The 22734-nt window shown below is 36.4% G+C and overlaps 2 protein-coding genes across 4 annotated transcripts; both read left to right on the top strand.

The window, feature by feature from the left end:
* Positions 1-4034: 4034 nt before the first annotated feature.
* On the top strand, positions 4035-16163 carry LOC110884292 (gamma-tubulin complex component 4). 2 transcript variants are annotated; one of them, XM_022131996.2, is made up of 16 exons: positions 4035-4355; positions 9261-9552; positions 9620-9756; positions 9988-10086; positions 10163-10283; positions 10355-10606; positions 11491-11571; positions 11652-11735; positions 11881-11967; positions 12063-12115; positions 12212-12352; positions 13658-13972; positions 14056-14209; positions 15204-15326; positions 15403-15481; positions 15551-16163. In XM_022131996.2, exons 1-15 carry the CDS (start codon positions 4192-4194, stop codon positions 15466-15468), a joined length of 2169 nt encoding a protein of 722 aa, XP_021987688.1. In that variant the 5' UTR covers positions 4035-4191; the 3' UTR covers positions 15469-15481; positions 15551-16163. The 2 variants fall into 2 exon arrangements, with proteins under 2 accessions (XP_021987688.1, XP_021987687.1); XM_022131995.2 differs by lacking the exon at positions 15551-16163 and having other exon boundaries at positions 4036-4355; positions 15403-15520.
* Positions 16164-16830: 667 nt separating this feature from the next.
* Positions 16831-20428, top strand: LOC110884293 (blue-light photoreceptor PHR2). Of its 2 annotated transcripts, none has more exons than XM_022131999.2 (4): positions 16831-17934; positions 18658-18884; positions 19873-19938; positions 20118-20428. In XM_022131999.2, exons 1-4 carry the CDS (start codon positions 16975-16977, stop codon positions 20176-20178), a joined length of 1314 nt encoding a protein of 437 aa, XP_021987691.1. In that variant the 5' UTR covers positions 16831-16974; the 3' UTR covers positions 20179-20428. The 2 variants fall into 2 exon arrangements, with proteins under 2 accessions (XP_021987691.1, XP_021987689.1); XM_022131997.2 differs by having other exon boundaries at positions 16833-17934; positions 19849-19938.
* Positions 20429-22734: the final 2306 nt, after the last annotated feature.

The raw sequence follows: 22734 nt of genomic DNA, 5'->3' as shown, positions 1-22734 counted from the left end.
GGAAACTAAATCTTTGTATCGAATGCATTCATGATATGCTTAAGGATCCTATAACTAAAAGTCTATCACCCATAACTATTATGTAAGCGCTTATAATAATCACGGGTATATTGATGACTATGTACAACTGCATATCATACTATGAATGACTAACTATTAATTAATTTTCCTCATCAGTTTGATTTTGTATGTCTCTTACATATGTTCTGCCGGTGTAATGACATATAGACAACTATAAATACAAATCAAACGTTAAAGGGCTTACTTATTTTGATCATAACTGTTAGGTTTTAAATTGAGGCTGTAGTATGATTAATGGGGGTCCTGAGTCGAATAATGATTCAACGGCTGTATTTCTCTGCTACGGTTCTTGGTTTAAAGCTAAAATGAGTATTAACTTCTGATCAGACTTATCTAATACTCATGATAAATGATTATTCGGCTAAGTGGGAGAATGTAAGATTAAATATTTATTTAATTATATTTAATCTAGTAACCATCATTATCATTTATATAATATAGATCAAAATATATAAAACCTATAATATAATTAGTTGGTAATTGTTGATGGGCCATATTACCGTAATTAACTAATTGGGTTTCCCCTTGGGTGTATATAAGGAGATTACTAGAGAGGGATTAGGGTTAGACATTCATAACATCACACTCAATATCGCCCCTCCTCTCTCTCTATTACTACGATCGTTCTTCAACCCTAAAGAACTCGGTACTACCATCAAGAAGATACATCCTAAAGGGGAACCAGACCAATCTGACGAACATGACGTCTACTTCCCTCTCTGGTGTGGTGACTGCTAATCAGGTACACACCTCTTATTTTATTGTTCATGATTGAATTTACATCATTAGGGTTTATGTTTTACCCATGTTTTTTATGATATAATCAACAATAACATGTTAATTTAAAAAACACTATAACAATATCATACTCAAATTAAAGAGATCAATGTATGATAAAGTTATTTCTGTTTAAAAATCGTGGATGAAGTTGATTTAAAAGTTAACAATATGTTTTAAAAGATTGCAGAGGTTCCAGTTCGGTTATAAGTTGTGTGTTATCAGGGCACTTTCATGAGTGGGGTATTAGGCACGAGAGTGAACGGGAGTGTGTAGACCCATGTGTCAGCCTATAGACTAATGAGAGCCCTTCAAATGGAAAGGGGTGCCAAACCTTTGTCGTGTAAAAAGATTGTATATCAAATGGCATGGACCAAATGGCCAGTATCACAAATAGAATGTCTTCTGTCATAATTTATATAAAAAAAATATTATATAGATAACGTTGAATATTCGTATTCAGGGGCGTAGGTTAGAAGGGGCTGGTGGGAGGGGACCCCCGAACTTTTTGCTCAATAGTGTTATATATGTAGCTTTCGCATATAAATTTTTGGGTATATACGTTTTTGACCTCCCCCCCCCCCTCTCGGTTCTATAGAAATTTTTAGGTATGTACGTTTTCGACCCTATCGGAAATCTCAAGCTTCGCGACTGTTCGTATTTAAAGTAATTTTTAATTTTAATTGAGTCGTAGTCATGTTTGTTCCTTGAAAAGTAAAATCATATTAAATGAAAAGTCAATTTGGGATATAAAACAAGTTGCCAAATTGGAAGACACCCCTTCAAAGTTGGAACATACGTCATTTATAGGCTACCAAGAGCCACTTGAATCCATTATTCATTCATATTCTTGTACTTCAAAGCTTTTCATACAATATCTCATTTTATTGAGAAAGTGAAAGGCAATGTCAATATAAACAATTAAAAGCAAAAATCGAAAAATAGGGGCCATAGAGACATTGATTGAGGTTTGGGATGACAACTATATCCGTACGGCGTTGACCTAACCGCTATTCTTGATATAACTCTCGAATATTAGTTAATACTGACTTGATTGCCAAAACATATATTTCATGATCAAGTTGTTAATAGTTTGAAACAATTTTTAATGGGTTCGTATCTGGGTTAAGCTCAATAGTTAAAAAGTAACCTTTATATAAAAGTTTGAGCACGAGTTATTGATAAATTGCAATATGGTCCCTTCATGATAATATTCTGATGGACAATATTGCGTTTATGTAAATGTATAAGACCACCCGTAGTGGGGCGGTTTTTGGGCATTATTTTCAAAAAAATGCCCCCCCCCCCCAAATTACATAGAGCGTTTCGGGGGTTATTTTTGAAAAAAAAATTGTATTGGCGTGATTAAGAAAACGCCTAAAATGGATTGTAGAAGGGTTGACTGGGTTTGACTGGCCAATGAGAAACTAGTTTGTTTTTTTTTTTTGTTTAATGATTGGAAGGGGCATTATTTGGGCATTATTCCCACTACGCCACTTTTGCAATAACGACCCATGCTGACTGGACTGCCACGTGTCGAGTAATACCCCATGGTGGGGGCATTATTTGGCTAAACCACTACATGGTGTAAGTATGGAGACTTATGTACCACTGTTCTTAATGTGAGGTTAAAAGAACACCACTTTCATGCTTAATCCATCATAACTTGTGCATTGCAGATAATTAGAGAATATTTTTATAGCTTTTCCATCAAGTCCAAAATCAAGTCTTCAAATTAGTAAGTTGTCTTATGTTCTCAATCTTCCCCATATGTAAATTCAATCAAAATGGTTTGGCTGAAAGCTGTTAGCTAATTGCCGTAGCTTATTTGGTGTTTGGCAGAGTAGCTGAGTTTCTAATAAAATGTATAAAATGATCAAAATGAACATAACTAAAAATTTAGAAAGTCTTTTCATTAAAAAGTTTATTATCTTTAGAGGTTAAAAAAGTCATTTTTCTCTAAAAGCTTGTAGCTCCTTCTAAACGCTACTAGTAGGAGCGTTCAACCAAAAGCTTCAAGTCCCTTCAACCAAACAAAACTTTTTATTTAATATGAGTTTTTTCTTAATAGCTTAAATCTAGAAGCTCTTAAAAGCTCCATGCCAAACATACCCTAAAACTTCTTATATCATGTTTTTAGTTATAAGTTTTTTCTTTAAATAAATTCACTGACACAGGGCCGGCTCAGCCATTTTGGTGGCCCAAAGCTTGTTACAAAATCGGGGCCTTTCTTTGGATTAAAAAAAAACCACACAAACCTGTTGTAGACTTTCAGTCTCACAACATGAAGAATTGGGTGCAGTGTAGAAGTTCAGTTAGGGCTTAAAAATGTTTCAATCAACATACTAAATTTAATCAGCAAAGTAATGAGTTACAATGATTAATGGTCGATGACTATTTCTCGTACAACAGCCCAATGTTACACTTATAACTTTTTTTTTTTTTTGGAAAATTGAGGCCCTATAGATTTTGGGGCCTAAAGCCCTAACCTCATTTGGCTTGGGCTTGAGCCGGCCCTTCACTGACAGTGACATCTTTCTCAATCTTTCTCGCACACAGTTTATGATATTGTATGCATAAATTTCTAAACACAGTTTAGAGGCCTTTGTATTTTAAGGCAGTCAGAACTTAACTTAGTTAAGACTTAATATATTTATTTTAAGGGAGATTGGATTTTAATAATTCAAACTTTGACTTATTGGTCAGGATTAACCCTAACTCAGGAAATGTTTACAGGCAATCCAAACTTTAAACGTATTCTCCTTCTACGCTTCCATACTAACTAAAAGTTAACCCAATTAGTTTTTGCTGACGTAGACTTCTTATGTGGCAAAAAGTAAAAGTTTTGATGATGTGAACTGTTTATGTGACAAATAAGTCAAAGTTTTGATGATATGGATCACTTATGTGGCAAAGTTTTGAGCTTATGTGGCAGTCAACGCTGGCAAAACTAAATGGGATAACTTTCAGTTAGTATGAGATCACTAAAGAAAAATATATTCAAAGTTATGACTGTCGGTAAACATTTCCTACATTGAAATTAATTCCGGCTAATAGGTGAAAGTTAAGATTATTAATTCCGGCTAATAGTTCAAATTTCATTGTAATTTTTATTGCATCAAACGTAAGTACGTAACCATCTTTGGTAACGATAGATTGATATCTCTTAAGGCCCAAATAAGAAGACACATCACTAATTGGGCCGGACCCAAACTTATTAAAACGGGCCGAAAATCCGAACAAAACCTCCATTTGTAAATCCAGTTAATCGGAGACGATCATCTTCATTTTTCCAATAATCACACTCGCAATCTGCAAAACCGTTAATTCACAATGCTACACGAACTCCTACTGGCACTGTTAGGCTACACCGGAGACCTAATCATCGACGAACGAGAACGTCAGCATTCCGTTGGCTTTTCACCGGACGACTCCATCTCCGATCACTGCACCTTCAAGCTTGCTCCAGACATCTCGTTTATCTCACCGGAGGAAAGGTATTTCTCGTTTTCTGACGGTTTCTCAATGTTATTCGGTTAGTTTTTCGATCGCTAGGGTTTTTAACATCACAATTTACGTTGATTATGTTTTTATAACTAGAATTTGAGCTGAATTCCACTGGTATGAATGTATGTGTCGAATCCCGGCAAAACGGAATGACAAGTGCGTTGATAGAGATTCACCAGAATAGTTCCTACAAAAAGAACACCGTTAGCCTGGTCACATAGGGCCCGAGGATCCATGTGTTGGGTTTCCATGGTGATCGGTCAAAATTTTATTTATCAAAACCCGGTTCAATAAATAATAATCAATTAATTAATCGAGTTAATTAATAAAACGCAACGGAAAAATAAACAAGTGATCAACAATAATGAAAACCCGACAGGATCCGGTTACATGCAAATACGAGCACAGTGACAAGTATATTTAACAGGGCCGTCTCCGAGAATGAAAAAAAAAATTTGGGCCTCGGGCGAAACAAAAAAATGGTATAATATAAACTCATCAAATATATATCAAGAAACCACAATACGACATGCTAATCATGGGGTTTGAACTCATGACCTCAAGATTATAACCAAAAACATTAACTAATTAATCATATAATCATCTTGTTAACAAGATCGAAGAGTCAATTAATTAAGTGAATTGATAGTTCAAAACAGTTTAGGAAATAAAAAAATGCATGCGATTAGCTGAAAGTTGTTTAGGAAATAAAAATGTAAAGGAGGGGTTTAGAACTCATGACCTTGGTTTTCAAATTTGAGTATCTTAACCATTGAACTAGCTTCATTTTTGTTACTAAAGTCATTTATTAAACATGTAAGATAACAGTGCATCATTTAAAAATCTTGACCCTAAATTTTTGTTGGGCCCTATAAACCTTTTGGGCCTTGGCGTCTGCCCGGGCTGCCCAGCCCACAAAGCCGGGCCTGATATTTAACTACCGATGAGAAAAGATATATCTCGGTTAATGACTAACCGGTTGAGACACCGAGGTTCAACGAACACATGCTAGTGTTACGAACCAACGAAACACGGCGAAGGGGCGGCGGCAGCCGGCGGGCGGCGTTCAGCGGCAACCGGCGCGTGGCGGCGGACGGGTGGCGGTGACCGGCGGCGAGCGACGGCGTGGCGGTGGTTGGCGGCTGGTTATGGGTGTTTCTTTTTTATAGTAGTTTTTTTTTGTTCTTGCAACCACACCATGCAAGACCCCAAAACTCATTTAAATAGTGGATGGAGGCTCATGCATGTTTGCCAAGTGGCGGACATGCATAATGCATATGTTACAATTGGCCAAGTTCTTGCATGCGCGACAAGTGGCGATGCAAGAGTGCATGCGCGACAAGTGGCGTAGCACGGATGCATGCATGAGAAGTGGCGAGAGGAGTATTCTTGTGTTACAAACCTGCTAATTCAAATCTGGAGTGGCTGAATTTTAGGAGAGTCAAAGTCAAAAGGCTGAATTTAGGGGCTGAAGTTTAGGAAGTAACTCTTTTATTTTTCGTTTAAGTATTTCATTTCATGTTCTAGTTGGGAATGTCTTGTTTATTTGGATTATCTACTGTTTTTGTATTGGAGATTAGCCCCTCTCGAATCGGGCCAACTATCTTAATATTTCAATAAACCAGCCTCTTGTTTTCGAGTATCTATCATCTTGTCTCACCCGGTACATGTACCCGTCTCTCAGTTAATACCCGCACATGATCATAAATATAATTTTTATCCGTTTCGGATGACGTTTGTAATTACCAGATAAACAGGTTAAGTGGATTTTAGTTCGTTGCCCGAGGTGTAACTCTTACGGGTCAAGACCCGGTCGGTAGCATTGACTTATCGAACCGGACGTAATATCCAACACCATGACCAAGGTCCGCGTGAGAATAAGATTCGTGCCGGAGTAATAAATAAGGAACCAGTGTAATTAAGTGGTTGGAATGTTGGTGTGGATCCTGAATCGAATGTTCGAATTCAATGCAGTTGAGAGCTCTCTAGCGTTTGTATATCAAGGGTTTTGATAACTTACCTCATTCTGATCTCCTGCCTTGGCTTATAACATGAAGGCTGCCTTATCAAGATGGCCCACCGTCTGCCATGGACCGTTGGGTTACTCTCCAGACAACAAGAATGTCCGGGTAACTGTCAGGGACTTGCTCCCTTTACAGGATACGACCGGATCTTTCCATTTAATGCAAGTCTTCTTGCCAAGCAATCTCGCCGCCCATCGCATCCTCTCTCTCTCTCTCTCTCTCTCTCTCTTTTATTCGCCACCCAGGCATTAAATGTCGTTGAGAAGTTATGTCATCTATTCCCCGGCTGTAGCAGTGCCCGTGCACGTCGGGCATGTGTGTGACCCTTAGTTGTTTTGCTTAGGTCGTCGCCGCATGTGGGAGAGAGTCTCCTTGGGCTTGGGCCCAACTTTCCAATAAAAGTAATGGGCCGCTTTTCAGTAAAAGTTAAGGAGCCCAGACGAGGGGCCCAATGATTGACCCTCATCGTCAGTATGATTGATTGAATCGTACGGATGAGTGGAGTAGGAGAATATCTAGTTATTGTTTGACCTAACAATCAGATTTAACGGAGTTTTATTACCAAAGTAATGCTTCTTTGAAAAACATAATCACACGTAATGCTATATGCAAAAATAATTCACAAATGATGCAAAAGCCATTGTGAATGGCGATTTTTTTTGTTTGTTGTAGCCTTCTCAGCTTTATGCAGGGAATATCATTGGCCCAGGTACAATTCGCCGTTGTTAATGGCGATTTTTGGACACCTGCACAAAAAGCCATTCTTAATGGCGAAAAGTTAAAAGGTAAAAGGTTCTGCACAATTCGCCGTTGTTAATGGCGATTTTATCATCCATTGCAAGTCAACTCTTTATCATCCATTGCAATCCCAATAGTAGTACGCGTCTTGAGCTTGGCTGCAAGACCTTCAATCCCACTATGAAGTGTTAGCTTTTCGGGGTTACAGCCCTCAACAATGGAGCCTGCATCATCAGCACTGATACCAAAACCACTTGCCTTGAATTCCTCTGGTACCATCATGTGGCTGCTGCTGGCTTCTACACCTGCATGCATGATCATAATGTTCATAAGAATAACATTACATGATGGAGGAAATGATAATATATATGTATGCATATATTAAGATTAAACTCACCATTGAGAAGACGAAATGCCACCTTTGACACCAAGACCGCAACCCTCAACTTCTGAACATGATCAGTAATTCCACAAAACGGTAATTAAGTAATATATCAAGGGGAAATCACTTAAAGTAGAAACAAGAGTACTATCTGAACTGATTTGTTGAGGGCAGCAATCGTGGTGCTTCTGGTCGTTTGCAGTTAAACGAAATAGTAGCTTCGGGTTCTTAACACGATCACACATGTCCCTCCATTTCTGCAACACCTCGGGTGAATGCTTCGGGTTCATTTCACCCGACTTCTCAATATTCAAATAATCTTCCATACCCTAAAAACACCCTATAACAATGGCATATTGTACAGGGTGCAGGCTTTTCAACAAGAAATCGCCATTATCAATGGCTAATATGTGCAGGGTGCAGGCTTTTCAGCAAGAAATTGCCATTATCAATGGCTAATATGTTCAACTTTATCAGTTTTTCGCCATTCTTAACGGCTATATGTTCAGAATTTCGCCATTTGGAATGGAGTCCACTGAAATTTCTCCTGCAACCCTTACACATTCCCTGCAATCCCCTGAATAAAGCTGAGAAGCCTACAACCCAAGGAAAAAATCGCCATTTTGAATGGCTTTTGCATCATTTGTGAAATATTTTTGCATGCAGCATTAGTTGTGATTATGTTTTTGAAAGTAGCATCACTTCAGTAAGAAACTCGATTTAACGTTCTGCATAGTGTTATTCGGTTATTTTTTCGATCGCTAGGGTTATTCAATATGACAATTCACATTGATCAAGTTTTTATAACTAGCATATGAGCTAAGTTCCACCGGTATGGTTGATTGAATCGTATGGATGAGTAAAATAGGAGAATATCTAGTTATTGTTTGACCTAACTGTCCGATTTGACGTTCAGTACGATTTTAAATGAAACGGAAAATATTGTAAACTAAGCGTGAAATTGGAACCGTGATTGCTAATAGTTCATTCTAAAACAAGTGATGTTGATTGATTGAATCATGATAGAGAAGAATGTATTTGTTATTGGTTGAATTTGAAGTTACATACATTCAGTAGATAAAGTAATTAATCACTAGAATATGAGCTGAATTCCACCGGTATGGTTGATCGAACCGTGTAGATGAGCAAAACAGGAAAATATTTAGGCCTATCGTTCGATTTGACGTTCTGTACGATTTCAAAATGAAACGGTGATTGCTAATAGCTAATGCTAAAACAAGTGACGTTGATGAACCGAATGATTATAGAGAAGAATGTGTTTGTTATTGGTTGAATATGTTACATGCATTCAGTATTGGCAATCTAGAGTCGGAGAAAGTAATTGATCAACTTTCTATAACTAGAATATGAGCTGATTTCACTGGTATGTTTGATCGAATCGTACAGATGAGCAAAATAGGAAAATATCTAGTTATCGTTTGACCTAACTGTCCGATTCAACGTTCTACATACTCCAAAATGAAATGGAAAAAATGTACAATAAGCCTGAAAATGGAACGGTGATTAGCTGATTACTAATGGTTAATACTAAACAAGTAACGATGATTAATTTAATAAAGAAGAATGTATTTGTTTGTTATTGGTTGAGTTTAAAGTTGCCTACATTCAGTAATGGAAATCTAGAATCAGATAAAGTAATAGCGATAGAACTAAATGATTAACGGTTTGTAGTTTTACGTTGATTGTTGAATCTCACTGTTAAATTATGTGTTGTTGCTGATGAGATGCAGGGATATTATTGAGAATATAATTAAATTAGGGTTTTACTATCGTGAACTCGACCGGTTTGCCGCAAAGTCCCGCAACTTAAGCTGGATAAGATCAAAGAATGAGTCTCCATTATCGCAAACTTCTGAGTTCTTGAAAGAGACTGTTGGCAATCAAAGTGTTTACAGGAGGGCTATTGCAAATGGCATAGTGGAATTTCTTTCCATTTACAGATCTGCGGTTTTGCATATTGAACAGAAGTTGATGGCAGATTCTCTACCAATCTTAGCTACAGTTACTCAAGGCCTGCATAAGGTGGAATATTTTATATTTATCGTGTTTTCATTTTCTTTGGGTTCTCATATGTGGCTGGTTATTGTAGTTTCTTCTTTTCTTTCAACCTCTTTATGAGCTAATTCTAGAGATTGAGCGTGATGGTATCTACGGTGGGAAACTTCTTAATCTTCTATATAAACGAAGCCATTGTGGGGTGCCAGAGCTGCAGACATGCATTAAGAGGTATAATTTTGTTTTAACATCTAGCTTTTTTTCTATTTACATTTCTGTTTGGTAAATAGCACGGTAAAATGAAGCCATGCGTTAAAAATGGAGAAGTTTTAAGACATGTAAAGAATAAACTCTGGTATCTGCTTATGTGTATACGCTGTTTTAAATCTTAATATGCTAGAAATTTTAATCGACTAGCAAATTTATGTGAACCGACTTTATTATGTTTTATTATGAACATAGACTTCTTTGGCATGGACATCAAGTCATGTATAATCAACTTACATGCTGGATGGTATATGGGATTCTTCACGATCAATATGCAGAGTTTTTCATCAGCAGGTAAGAATTACCTCACGTTGATCTTTAGCCTGCAAGTGGAATAGTGGATGATGAATTTATATTTTAATGTTCGTAGGGAGCAGAAAAAAAATTCTGAGCATGAACCGTCTCATACCAACAATATTCAAAAAATGGCTCATGTGTCGAACAGTGATCAATCTTTAAGCGATTGGTACATGGGCTTCAGTATCTCCATGGTATGTATGTCATAGTTTGTATACATTATATATTTATATCAAGCTAAATTTAACCTTTCTTACTCTTTCAGGGAATGTTGCCAGAATACATTCCAGTGTGTGTGGCAGAATCTATTCTTTTTGCTGGAAAAGCAATTAGGGTTCTCCGAAATCCTAGTTCTTCCTTCCGGTCTGTGGATGTGCTGACTCATCAGGAAACAGGGCCACAGACATATAAAGAATCTTTGAGGAAGAAACCCTCATTAAATACAACATTAACAGGAGATGAATTACTGCCACAATCAGAAGCTGATAAAATTGAATCAAGGCTTAAAACTTTGCAGGTTTATATCCACACAAAAATATTATCATTACTTTCTGTTTATTGCTAAGCCCCTGAATATACTTCTATGTTCCTTTCTAGATTTTAGATATGTTGGAATTTAGCTTCCAGAGATTATTTTGTTTTCTAGACAGCTTTATTAGTTTGAGATAGCATCCAGAGAATATTTTGTTTTCTAGATAGCTGTATTGGTTTTATAATAAACTAGGGTCGTAGTCACCCACGCCTTGCACCGGGTCGTGATTGGAATTCGCTACATATCACACACCATGACAACTGATGAATAAATTCGTAAAATTAAACAAAATAATATCTAAATGTGTTAATGTTATTTGCGTCGTAGCTCGACCCTGAACACCAACATAATAAGAAAAGATAAAAACAATAAGGTAAATAACAAAGGTAAACGTAAAAGAAAACAATAGGAACTTGGTCGGTTTCGGTGCACTCGTTATAGAAAATGGAAAAAAAATATATGTCCAAAAGGGTATTTGCACGTGTTCATTTCGTTAAAACAAAATTTGAAAGTTAAAAGCTGTTTTTCCATACCAATATCGGTTTTGTTCTTTAAAAAGACTACACTCGAAAAAAAAACAGACACAAGTTATTAAAGCACTAAACTCAAAAAAAAAAAAAAAGCAAAAACAAAAAAGCTCAAATTAGCAAAACCTTCAAGGCTCATGTTAGCAAATAGACGCTATTCAACTTCTTTTCTTTTACATAGAGATAATTTATTATTAGTTTGAGATATAAATTAGGATAGAACAGGAATTAGATAGTAACTGGGATTAGTTTCATGTGTCTATAGCTCACTCGTTTGGTTAATAGAACATAATATTTTAGTTATTTAAGATGTTACAAAAGACTCTTTATCTTTTTTTTCAGGAATCATCTGAGTTCCACAAAAGATCATTCGAGGAGGCCATTGGTTCAATCAGAACTATTGCAGCCAGCCATCTTTGGCAGGTAGAGTTTTGGCATGCTTTTATACTCCATTAGTTTTCATTTCAGTCAATAAATAGTTAACTTTACATCCATATGTGTAGCTCGTAGTTGTTCGCGCTGATTTAAATGGCCATTTGAAGGCCATTAAAGATTATTTTCTTCTAGCAAAAGGTGATTTCTTCCAGGTAATAACCTATCGCTAGTTTATATACACATCTCTTTTGGGGTATAATGCTTCAGAAATGGATTCAGGCAATATCATCATGAGACTGATTGGAAAATACTTTTATACCCTTTTGATTTCTTAATGGAACTTTAATATTATTTCAGAGCTTTCTTGAGGAGAGTCGTGAATTGATGCGTCTACCACCTCGTCAGTCAACTGCTGAAGCTGATCTTATGGTTCCATTTCGGATGGTAGTTTGGTTCCATACAGGGTTATTAATATTATTGTCATTTTATGTGGTTATGACATCAGATATCCGCCACATGATGTCATACTTCTAATGCAGGCCATGACCAAGACTATCAGTGATGATAAGTATATTTCAAAAGTGTCATTGCGGTAAAATACTAAATCGTCCAATATTTCCTACAAACAGATTACTTGTATTTTACAGGCAGTGAAAGAGTTTTATTAATAACTATTGCTTGCTTTTAGGGTCAACATCAGGTCAAACCAAGTAGATGGAGGTCTCAGTGCCTTATCTGATACTTCATTGGATGGCTGGGATGGTATTTCCCTTGAATATTCTGTTGATTGGCCCTTACAATTGTTTTTTACAGAAGAGGTTCTCACTAGGTATTGTTGACTTTAATAATTACACAATCTTAATATTTTTTTACTTGGAAGTCACAAAATATGTGTCATGTGTTAAAACATCTAAAGTTACCCTTTATATACATCAATCTAAGGAGAGTAAAATGCCATTTTTGTCCCTGAGGTTTGGGCAGTTTTGCTACATTCGTCCAAAGGTTTGTTTTTCCACATCTGGATCCAAAAGGTTTGAAATCTTGCCATTTTCATCCAGCTCGTTAACTCCATCCATTTTTATCCGTTAAGTCAGGAGTATTTTCATCTTTTTTGTTAACTTTAAGGGCAATTCGGTCTGTTTCACTTTATGTACAAGCATTTGGCATAATATACAAGTATTCAAAACCTGGTTTTAAAAAGCGCGCCTCAGCGCCTCAGGTCCTGCGCCTCGCGCCTCAGGTCACTTGAGGCGCACTTTTTCCACAAAGCGCAAGAAAAGCACATTTTTTTGGGTTTTTTGAGGTCTAAGGTGCGCGCCATATGTACTTTGGGTGTTTTTATATTGTTTTTTATGCATCAAAGTGTTGTACAATAGGTTTTTTGGCTTGTACATGTAGGTAAAACCATATATAAACCTTATTTATACGATATTTTGGATTAGGGATGCTAAAAAGTAAAAAACCTATGGGACATATATAAAAATTTAAATAATCTCCTTGTGCCTGGGGTACGAAAAGCCCACCTCTTTTTCGCTTTGCGCTTCGCACCTTATTTTTAGACCTCGTCGCTTTTGTACGCTTCTCGCTTTTTAAAACCAAGTTCAAAACCCTTTAAGTTAACAAAAAAGATGGAAATACCCCTTACTTAACGGAGAAAATGGATGGTTATAACGAGTTGGATGAAAATGGCAAGATTTCAAACCTTTTGCATCCAGATGCGCAAAAGCAAACCTTTGGACGAAAGTCGCAAAACTGGCCAAACCTCAGGGACGAAAATGACATTTACTCATCTAAGGATAATGTATAGTTTATACACTGGTCACTAAAATATTGTAAATGTTAAAACAGGCGACCCAAGTATTATTTTTTACTTTTGTTTTGGCCAAAAACCCGTGTGAAAAGACTATAATATATCATATGTGTAACTTTTTCATCAGGTAATTTAGAGCTGAACCCAAAAGTATAATAGTCGTTTTACACAAAAGTTGGCAAAAAAGCGATACTTGGGTGGCTTTTTTGTACCCTTTACAATACTTTGGGTGGCACATGTATACATTATCCATTAATTTCAACGGGAAAACATCTTCTGTTTATGGTTTTTAAGTTTGTAATTTCATAAGTTAGTATGCTTTAGGTACCGAAGAATCTTTCAATATTTACTCCGGTTGAAAAGAACACAAATGGAACTGGAGAAATCATGGGAATCTGTAATGCAACAAGGTCACTTGGATTTTGCCAAACGTCACAACAACCGAGAATACACCAAAACGTCTCAACAGAGACAACACCACCCTAGACCAATGTGGTGGGTTAGAGAACACATGGTGTTTTTGATACGAAATCTTCAGTTTTATATACAAGTGGATGTGATTGAATCTCAATGGAATATCTTGCAATCACATATAAAGGAGTCGCGTGATTTCACCGACTTGGTGGGCTTTCATCAAGCGTGAGTAAAGTATTTAGTTTTCTTGTTATCCGTCAAGCTCTTTTTTCATCGTCGATTAACTGCTAAAATGTTGGTTCGTGCAGATACTTGTCAGCTTTGATCTCACAATCTTTCTTGGATATTGGGTCGGTATCAAGGATATTGGACGGAATCATGAAGCTTTGCTTGCAGTTCTGCTGGAAGATTGAAAATCAAGAAGATGATGCAAGCATTGATGAACTGGAGCGAATAACTGAGGTACTTTTACTAGCTTTTTTTTAGTTTGCTTTTTATGGTTTGGCCAGTTATGCGATTTTCATCCAAAGGTTTGTTTTTTCACATCTGGATCCAAAAGGTTTGAAATCTTGCCATTTTCATCTGGCTCGTTAACTCCATCCGTTTTTCTCCGTTAATTCAGGGGTATTTTAGTTTTTTATGTTAACTTAAAGGGCAATTCGGTCTTTTTCACTTTATGTACAAGCAATTAAAATAATGTATATGTAATCAAAATCAATGAATCAATCATACCCAGTAAAATCCCACAAATAGCAAAGCTATTGGTAGGGTCTGGGGAGGGTGGGATGTAGGCACACCTTACCTCTACCCCGAGGGATAGAGAGGCTGCTTCCAGTGAGACCCTCGGCTCCAAACACTCAGGAAAGAAATAAATAGAACATGAGGTGTGTGTGTGTGTATGAAGCTACCAATATAACATGAGTGGTGAAAGAGTGCATGGTAAACAAGACAAATATGCCAACACAAACAACCTATACACATAGATACATATCTACGACCATACACTACACCTAAAAACACAATTGTACCCTCTTCTAGAAATCCTTAACCTTAATCCTACGTCTCCACGAGCTCCTATCATAGACCATGTTCTCAGAGAGGTGCAATCAAAATACCCTTACTAAATAAAAAAAGATGAAATACCCCTAACTTAACGGAGAAAAATGGATGGAGTTAACGAGCCAGATGAAAATGGCAAGATTTCAAACCTTTTGGATCCAGATGCGGAAAAACAAACATTTGGACGAAAGTCGCAAAACTGGCCAAACCTCATGGACGAAAATGGCATTTTACGCTTTTTATAAAGGTTTTACACTTTTGACCTGCCAATGGTCAAAACAGAACCTACATTGACCCACTCATAAGTAAATTGGTGAAAATTCAGATATGGATAATTATGTATTTTACTGCCCTTTGTTTTGTAAATGATGGTGGCATTTCTTGTTATTTTGTACAGGAATATAACAAGAAATCAAATTCGTTATACACGATATTGCGTAGCAGCAGGCTTGCTGGTAGTCAACGAGCGCCATTTCTTAGGCGTTTCCTTTTGCGTTTAAACTTCAATTCCTACTTCGAGGTAATAACTGTATATGTTATGGTTCTTTTTATTTCAATCTGTTATATATATGTATTCTTTTCTTTTTAATGTGAAGGCAACTGCACACGATGTTATGAATGTCATGAGGCCACCACCAGCCTTCAAACGATTGCAGCTTTAAATCTTCCTAGCAGGTACGGCAATAATCCATAATTTTCTCATAAAATCTAGAAGCAAGAAACTGATATAACTAACGTTTTAAGTTTGGATGCATCAATGACTCAATGAGTTGGCCACAAAGCTCAAATCGGGTATCGCTTGTCTTTTAGCAAAAAGGAAAGCGTATTTGCAAATGTGGTTTCTTAGAGCGTTCATAATAAGGCATTTTTAACTTCCTTTTTTTCTCATTTTTCCACCTCATTCATATTTACCTATTGTAGACTCCATTTTTTGGGTTCATTTTTCCTATCCATATTTTCTCACAAACATGAAAAAACGAAGAAAAGGTGGGGTATGTGGCAGATGGTGGGGCCGGGAGGGGGTTTTGATGAAAAAGGTGTTGACTAGGCATGTTTTTAGGTGTATTTAGGCATGTTTTGATGATCTTATGTATTTGGGCCTGAACTTTTGTTTGATAATCTAATAATGAATTTAGTCCTACATGTTGATAAATTCAGCCTGAAACTTTTGACCAAAAATAATGAACTTAAGGCATAAATCTAATAAAAAGACATTCAAACAAGTTCAGTTTTGGAGTTCGGTCTGGTTTTGGAACAAGGTATAATTGGAATGAACCTTAATTTTCAGCTTTTGAAAAAGAAAAAAAAAAACGAACCTTCACTTATAAGTCTAGGTTGGATGTTGGTGCGGTGTAATAGAAGGTTAAAAATTGGTTAAAATACGAAACATGAATTGTTAATTTTTTGTTCTATCAATTGTTTTAAAACTAACGTTTTGTACTTAATTATTTTTTTTTTAAATTATATCATACAAATAGATAACTTTATTTTTGTTATTTGTTATTTGAGTACAGTAATACTATACCGAGTTTTATTTTTTAATATTATGCAGTGTGCTATAACAGTGCGTCTAAACCTATTACAACAATGCGTCTAAGTTGTCCATGTCTAACACATGAATGACCTGAGGATTATAATGGTGTATAAAAACCATTTGCAATCTAGCATTCAAGTATATACCTTCACCATTCAATACACAACACACATGCCGGATCATTGTTCCCTTCACACAATATTACTTAAAGTTGAAAGAGGCAATCTTATATTTTAAAACCTACCAACTGTTAATACAAATATAAAATTCGGTTAAAAATTTTATTCACGTGAGTCGTGAGCAACAAAGTTGCTACAAACTCGATCATATCTAGGAGACAAGTAATTCACGTATAAATTCAGTTACATTTTACTGCTAGTCAGAAATGGTAATAACATTAATATTAATAAGTAATAATATTTATTTAATATTTAATGGATGAAAATCTTTGTGTACAAATTATACTTCCTACTTTCCCACCACCTACCACCGTTTCGGTCCCACTTCTCTCACACCAAACACACTACAAACAAAAGCAAACTGGCACACCAGAAAATCCATCACAAACTTCAAACTTGACAGCCTCCATTCATCTTCAACCTCTACCTTCTTCATCCTTCTTCAACCCACAAAAATGGCTTCCAAATCTCAAGATTCACAAAACCCTGATACAAAAACACCACCAGAAACCCACTCTCACCTCCCCATTATCCCTTTCACATCGATCACACTTTCTCTCTCTAAATTCACACCTACCCATTTCATCTCTCCACCAACAATCTCACCTACCCCTCAAAAAATCCCTGTAACCCTCAAAATCCCATCTCAAATCGCTTCAATTTTCAACCTTTCTCTCTCTTCATCTTCACTTTCCGTTACAAAATCGGTAACAAAATCAACCGTCTCCGCAAACCCTCTTTCAAACCCATTATCTCTCAACCCCCGCCGCCCCTCCGACCCATCCAGCGCCGCCGCTCTCCGCCGTGTCTCCGTCGTCTGGTTCCGTAACGATCTCCGTGTTCATGATAACGAGTCTTTGAATTCTGCTAACAATGAGTCGGTTTCGGTTTTACCGGTTTATTGTTTTGACCCGAATGAGTTTGGGAACTCGTCGTTCGGGTTCGATAAAACCGGGCCCAACCGGGCGAATTTCTTGATCGAATCGGTTTCGGATTTGAGGAAGAATTTGCAGGCTAGAGGGTCGGATCTTGTGGTCCGAATTGGGAAGCCCGAAACCGTTTTAGCTGAATTGGTGAAGGAAGTTGGGGCAGATGCAGTATATATGCATAGAGAGGTGTCTAATGAGGAATGTAAAGGGGAACAGAAGATTGAGACTGTGTTGAAAGATGAAGGGGTGGAGGTTAAGTACTTTTGGGGAAGTACATTGTATCATATTGAGGATTTGCCGTTTAAATTGGAAGAAATGCCGACGAATTACGGTGGGTTTAGGGAGAAAGTGAAGGGTGTGAAAGTAAGGAATACTATTGAGGTTCTTGATCAGTTGAAGGGGTTGCCGTCTGGTGGTAATGTGGAACCTGGTGAGATTCCTTCTTTGGCTGATTTGGGGCTTAATCCTACTGCTAATATGACTCAGGTATGAATTCAAAATGTTGTGTTTTGCTAATGTTTTGTTAATTAAGAATAGGACTGCAAACAAATCAAGATTTTTTTTAAAGAATTTATTATCGAATTTGAGTACAAATATGAGTTGTAGCTTTATATATGTGTTATTATGTATGATTGTATGAATTCGGGTTGGGCTCATTATGTGTGTTTTTATTAAAAATAATTCTGATAGATATATTCATGCTTTTTTAAATTAAATATGTTTGATCAGATATAATTTTCATGAATATTTTTCGAGCTATTGTTCTCTCTAATTGACTACTTATATGATTATGATTCATCAATTTGCAATGATTACATCAAAAACATCCCGAGTGTCCCCGAGACTTTATTATACACGAAGATTCGGGTCTTGTTTTAAATCGACGGTGGGCCAAAAAGTGGTACATTGTGATAATATATTTTGAGTTATGTATAGTTTAATACAGTTTTATTTTCTTTAATCAATTAATCATCGAATTATGATTCTTCAAGTCACAGTATTATAGGGTTATTGGTTAAGAATGATGATTGGCTCTAATGCCATATGTTGTGATAATAGCATTGACTTTCATGCAAGTCAAACTGGTTTCTAATGTCCCTGGTTATCAACTAATTTTCTGAATATAATTCTTCAAGTCACAAGCATTACTTTTGTATGGGGCCCAAAATTCATTCATTCATTGTGTGAACATTATTGACTTTTGTATAGGTCAAACCGGTTATCAATGGTCCTCTTATTGGGGGCGAAACTGAAGCATTAAACAGGCTTAAAAAATTTGCAAGCGAATGCCAAGCCCAACCTCCAAAAGAAAGCAAAGACGGAAATAACGATAGCGTTTATGGTGCAAGTTTTTCTTGTAAAATCTCTCCATGGCTTGCAATGGGATGTGTTTCTCCTCGAGCTGTGTTTGATGAATTGAAAAAATCTACTTCCCGGTATGTCCACTTGTTTTTAACTCTTTATACACAAGTAGTGATGTATGTGAACGTTACCTGTATATTGAAACTACCAAGCATGCACATGGTTTTATTTATAAATTATTGAAACTACCCAGCTCGGCTCTTTGGTAGTTTCTCAAGCTCGGCTCGTTTATTATCTATTAATTAATATATTAAATAAAAAATAGTATAAATAATAGACTCATTTAGGCTCGCAAGCTCGATAAGTGAACATCGGGCTCGTTTACTAAACAAGTTTATTATTTGGTTCGGGCTCGGCTCGTAAACAAGTTTAAATAAGCTCGGCTCAGCTTGTTTACTAGACAACTTTAAATAAGGGACAAATGTTATTAAATATTAATAAAAACTAATATTACACTAAGGCTCGACGAGCTTCACATGCCATGCTCGAGGTCGGGCTCGATAAGTAAACGAGCTTTATTTTAGGCTCGAGGTCGGGCTCGATAAGTAAACGAGCTTTATTTTAGGCTCAAGCTCGGCTCGGCTCGTTTTGAAGTTTTTCTCGAGCCGCTCGGCTTGTTTGCACCCTATTTATAATACTAGTTCTTGGGGGAAAACATTTCAGAATAATGAAAACGCCTCTAGTTTGGTTTTACAAAACTTTAAAATTTAACATGTTGACACCTCGTCAAAGACATTTTCTTTATTAGGAATGTTTTTTTGGATAGAATCGTAGGAAACGAAACCAGATACATATTATGTGGCCTATAAAGTAGTTTTAATATATAGGTTTTTTTTTACCAGAACATATAATTTTCATTAAAAAGCCAAAATAGCAAATTACAAACAAATGGTAGGTAAACGGGCAACAAGTTGCACCGCAACCCCCTTAATAAATAAAGTTGAATGCTTGGTTGACCTCCACATATGTTACCGTTTTTTAATTGGGTTGTTCGCCTTCAAATCTGTATTTTATATTAACAAAAAGTGTAAACTTTAGAACAATTTCTGCTGGCTCAAACAGAAAAGATGGTGGTGATTCTGGGATGAATTGGTTGATGTACGAGCTCATGTGGAGGGACTTCTTCAGGCAAGTTGTTTTAGTTATTAAAGTTCGAATCGTTAATTCGTTATATGAATGTAGCAAAAATGAAACAACAATTGGTCAAAACGAGTGAGTCATTTTTTAATTCTGATTCAAAGTTACAACTTTACACTTATGGTGAAAGAAGAAACGCCACTTATTTCGATATTTATTGATGAATGCAGATTCATCACGAGGAAATACAGTTCGTCGAAACAACAAAACAAGACTCCGGTCGCAGCTTGATTGTTGAAGCTGTCATAAATTCTTATTGGTCATTGATCTCCTATTTGATCAAAAATTCAAAATACACATTCATGTTTCTGCAAATGTTCTTTGTATCATTTATTCTAGAGATGTTTTAAGAGTTGGTATTCTGTGTAATGTTGGAATTTTGGTTTGTTGAAAGTCAATGTTACATCAACATTGCTTTTGGAACAAGATTTTGACCCTAAAACCATTGATATGAAAAGACCATACTCTGCTTTATTTGCTTTGTTTTGGCTTCTTTAGGTTGTAAAATATTGACTAGTCAATAAGCTTTGGTTTATAGTCTTTTTAGCAAAACTGCCCAAATTCCAAAATAAAAAACCCAAACCCATCAATATACTGGTTTAATTTTACCATAACGAATTGACCCGCTCGTCGTAACCAGCTTGAATCAGATTCAAATTTATAATAAATCAGTAGAGCCTGAGTTTTACAATAAGCCCACTTGGTAGAGGCTCTTGCCTCTTAGTGGGAGGTCTTGGGTTCAATCCCAAGCAAGGAGTAGATTAGTATTTATTTGATGTAATTTAGGAGTATGTAAGGTTTGCCATTCAAAAAAAAAAAATCTAGACTAACATTAAATATATTTAATACTAGTATTTTTTTGAACGGCAAATGATACATACCGATAATTCTTAAATACTCCTCTTGCTCAAGTTTGAACCTGGACTTCCTCTCTAAGACCACCCGTAGTGGGGCGTTTTTTTTCAAAAAAAATTGAAAAAAAACGCCCCAAAACGCCCCCACCCCATTACGCTAGGCGTTATCCGGCGTGATTTTTGCGTTTTAATTAAAACGCTGAAGAGAGAGGGGGATCATGCATGTGGCCAATCAAATTTGAGGTACCCACATGGTGGTCTGACAAGTTTTAAATATAATATGGAGCAGCACCTATTTTGTGTACATGTGTATTTCGTGTTTTTTTTTTTTTTTTTTTTTTTTTTTTGCATTAAAAGTAATATGGGCGTTATTACACCACTTTATGCTATAATGCCCCATGCTGACTGGGATGACACGTGTCGGATAATGCCCCATGGTGGGGGCATTATACTTCTTCACCACTACACATGGTCTAAGAGACAAGTGTCTCTGCCAAGTGGGCTATCTTACAATGAATAATACTACTTGTATATAGAGGTGCACAAAATAACCAGTTAATTAACTGTAACCGGTTATTAACCGCTTGAGGAATAACCGACTAGTGGTTATTTTTTACTGTAAGTTAGTAACCGGTTAGAGATATTTAGTATGGTAATCGGTTTTTATTAACCGGGTTTTTAGCCAGTAGACCGGTTAAACGAAAAAACCAATAAAATTAAAAAAAAAAAAAAAAAAGACAAACCGGATAAGTTAAAGTAATAAGTAATAACCGGTTATTGAAATTAACCAGTTTGTGCACCTCTACTTGTATAACAAATGTATTTATAATATGGGGAAAACGTACAATAGTTGCCTAACGTGTAAAACGTACACGAATAAATTACGCATGTTCATCGTAAAATTATGCATGTTATAATTTACAAACCCTAATTACACATAAACACAAAAATCACGCATGGTCAGAAACCTTAATTACACATGTAACATAATCACGCACGTTATACTACTGGTCACATACGCTTCACACGTTAAGAACTTTTTTATTTTAAACTTTTTCTTTATAATATTATATATACTTGCATAGTAAACATTATATGTATATGATGGTAAAAAACCTAAACAAGGGTGTAAGAGGTGTACCCCTCATAAGTTTGGGGGGGGGGGGGGAATTTCACCCACCCAATCATAATATGCCACGTCATCCCCCCCTCTCATTGTTTACCCAAAAACACAAGAGGTGGTTTCACTTTCCCCCAAACCATTTTTTAAAGAGAGAGAGAGAAGAGGGAAGGCTTTTTCCACCACTACCCCCTCTCTTCACCGCATGTGTCATATGTTCACCGCACACTCCTTCCATTTTGGCGGCACATTCACCGCGCGGCAAAAGCCTTCCCCGCTAGCCTTGCCGCATCGACCCTGGACACCCTAATATATGTCTTATAAGAAACATGTTAAGATCAACCTAAGTTTGGGCGTCTAAAATTACCCACGCCTCATCTAACGCTTGTGAAATTACACATGCATCGACTTCAGCTTTAAACACGATTCGAATAGAGCTAAGCTCGTCATGAGGTCGCTTATTGAGGTCTCACTGTGCTCTATTTCTTTTATTGATACGAGTCACTGGCTTTGTCGCAAGATGTGTCAAGGCTCCCTTTACACATTTTTTAATCGTTGAGGCTCCTCCAAAGGATATGCAATGATTGACCGATAAACCCAAACGATTCTACATATTGAGTTTAAAATTAAGCATATTCTAATACAAGGATTGTTTATGTTCATACATTAGTTTAGATTTAATTTTCATGATAGAAGTTCATAAGTGTCTAACTTTGTTAAACCTAAAATTAGATTGATCAACTAAAATATTAGTTTAGTTAAAAATAGATATTTTATTTGTAAATTTTCTAGAAAACAAATTTTAATCATATC

Source organism: Helianthus annuus, chromosome 10, assembly GCF_002127325.2.
Source record: "Helianthus annuus cultivar XRQ/B chromosome 10, HanXRQr2.0-SUNRISE, whole genome shotgun sequence".
NCBI lineage: Eukaryota > Viridiplantae > Streptophyta > Magnoliopsida > Asterales > Asteraceae > Helianthus > Helianthus annuus.
Note: the sequence above shows the minus strand (reverse complement) of the source record. Positions and strands in the feature narration are given on the sequence as shown.

Bases quoted from the DNA above. Each gene is read 5' to 3' on its own strand.
- LOC110884293 (XM_022131997.2), top strand. From the start codon at position 16,975: ATGGCTTCCAAATCTCAAGATTCACAAAACCCTGATACAAAAACACCA. The intron at 17,935-18,657 runs GTATGAATTCAA...ACTTTTGTATAG, and splicing joins CTACTGCTAATATGACTCAG to GTCAAACCGGTTATCAATGG. The intron at 18,885-19,848 runs GTATGTCCACTT...TGTAAACTTTAG, and splicing joins TTGAAAAAATCTACTTCCCG to AACAATTTCTGCTGGCTCAA.
- LOC110884292 (XM_022131996.2), top strand. From the start codon at position 4,192: ATGCTACACGAACTCCTACTGGCACTGTTAGGCTACACCGGAGACCTA. The intron at 4,356-9,260 runs GTATTTCTCGTT...GATGAGATGCAG, and splicing joins TTTATCTCACCGGAGGAAAG to GGATATTATTGAGAATATAA. The intron at 13,973-14,055 runs GTGAGTAAAGTA...TGGTTCGTGCAG, and splicing joins TTGGTGGGCTTTCATCAAGC to ATACTTGTCAGCTTTGATCT.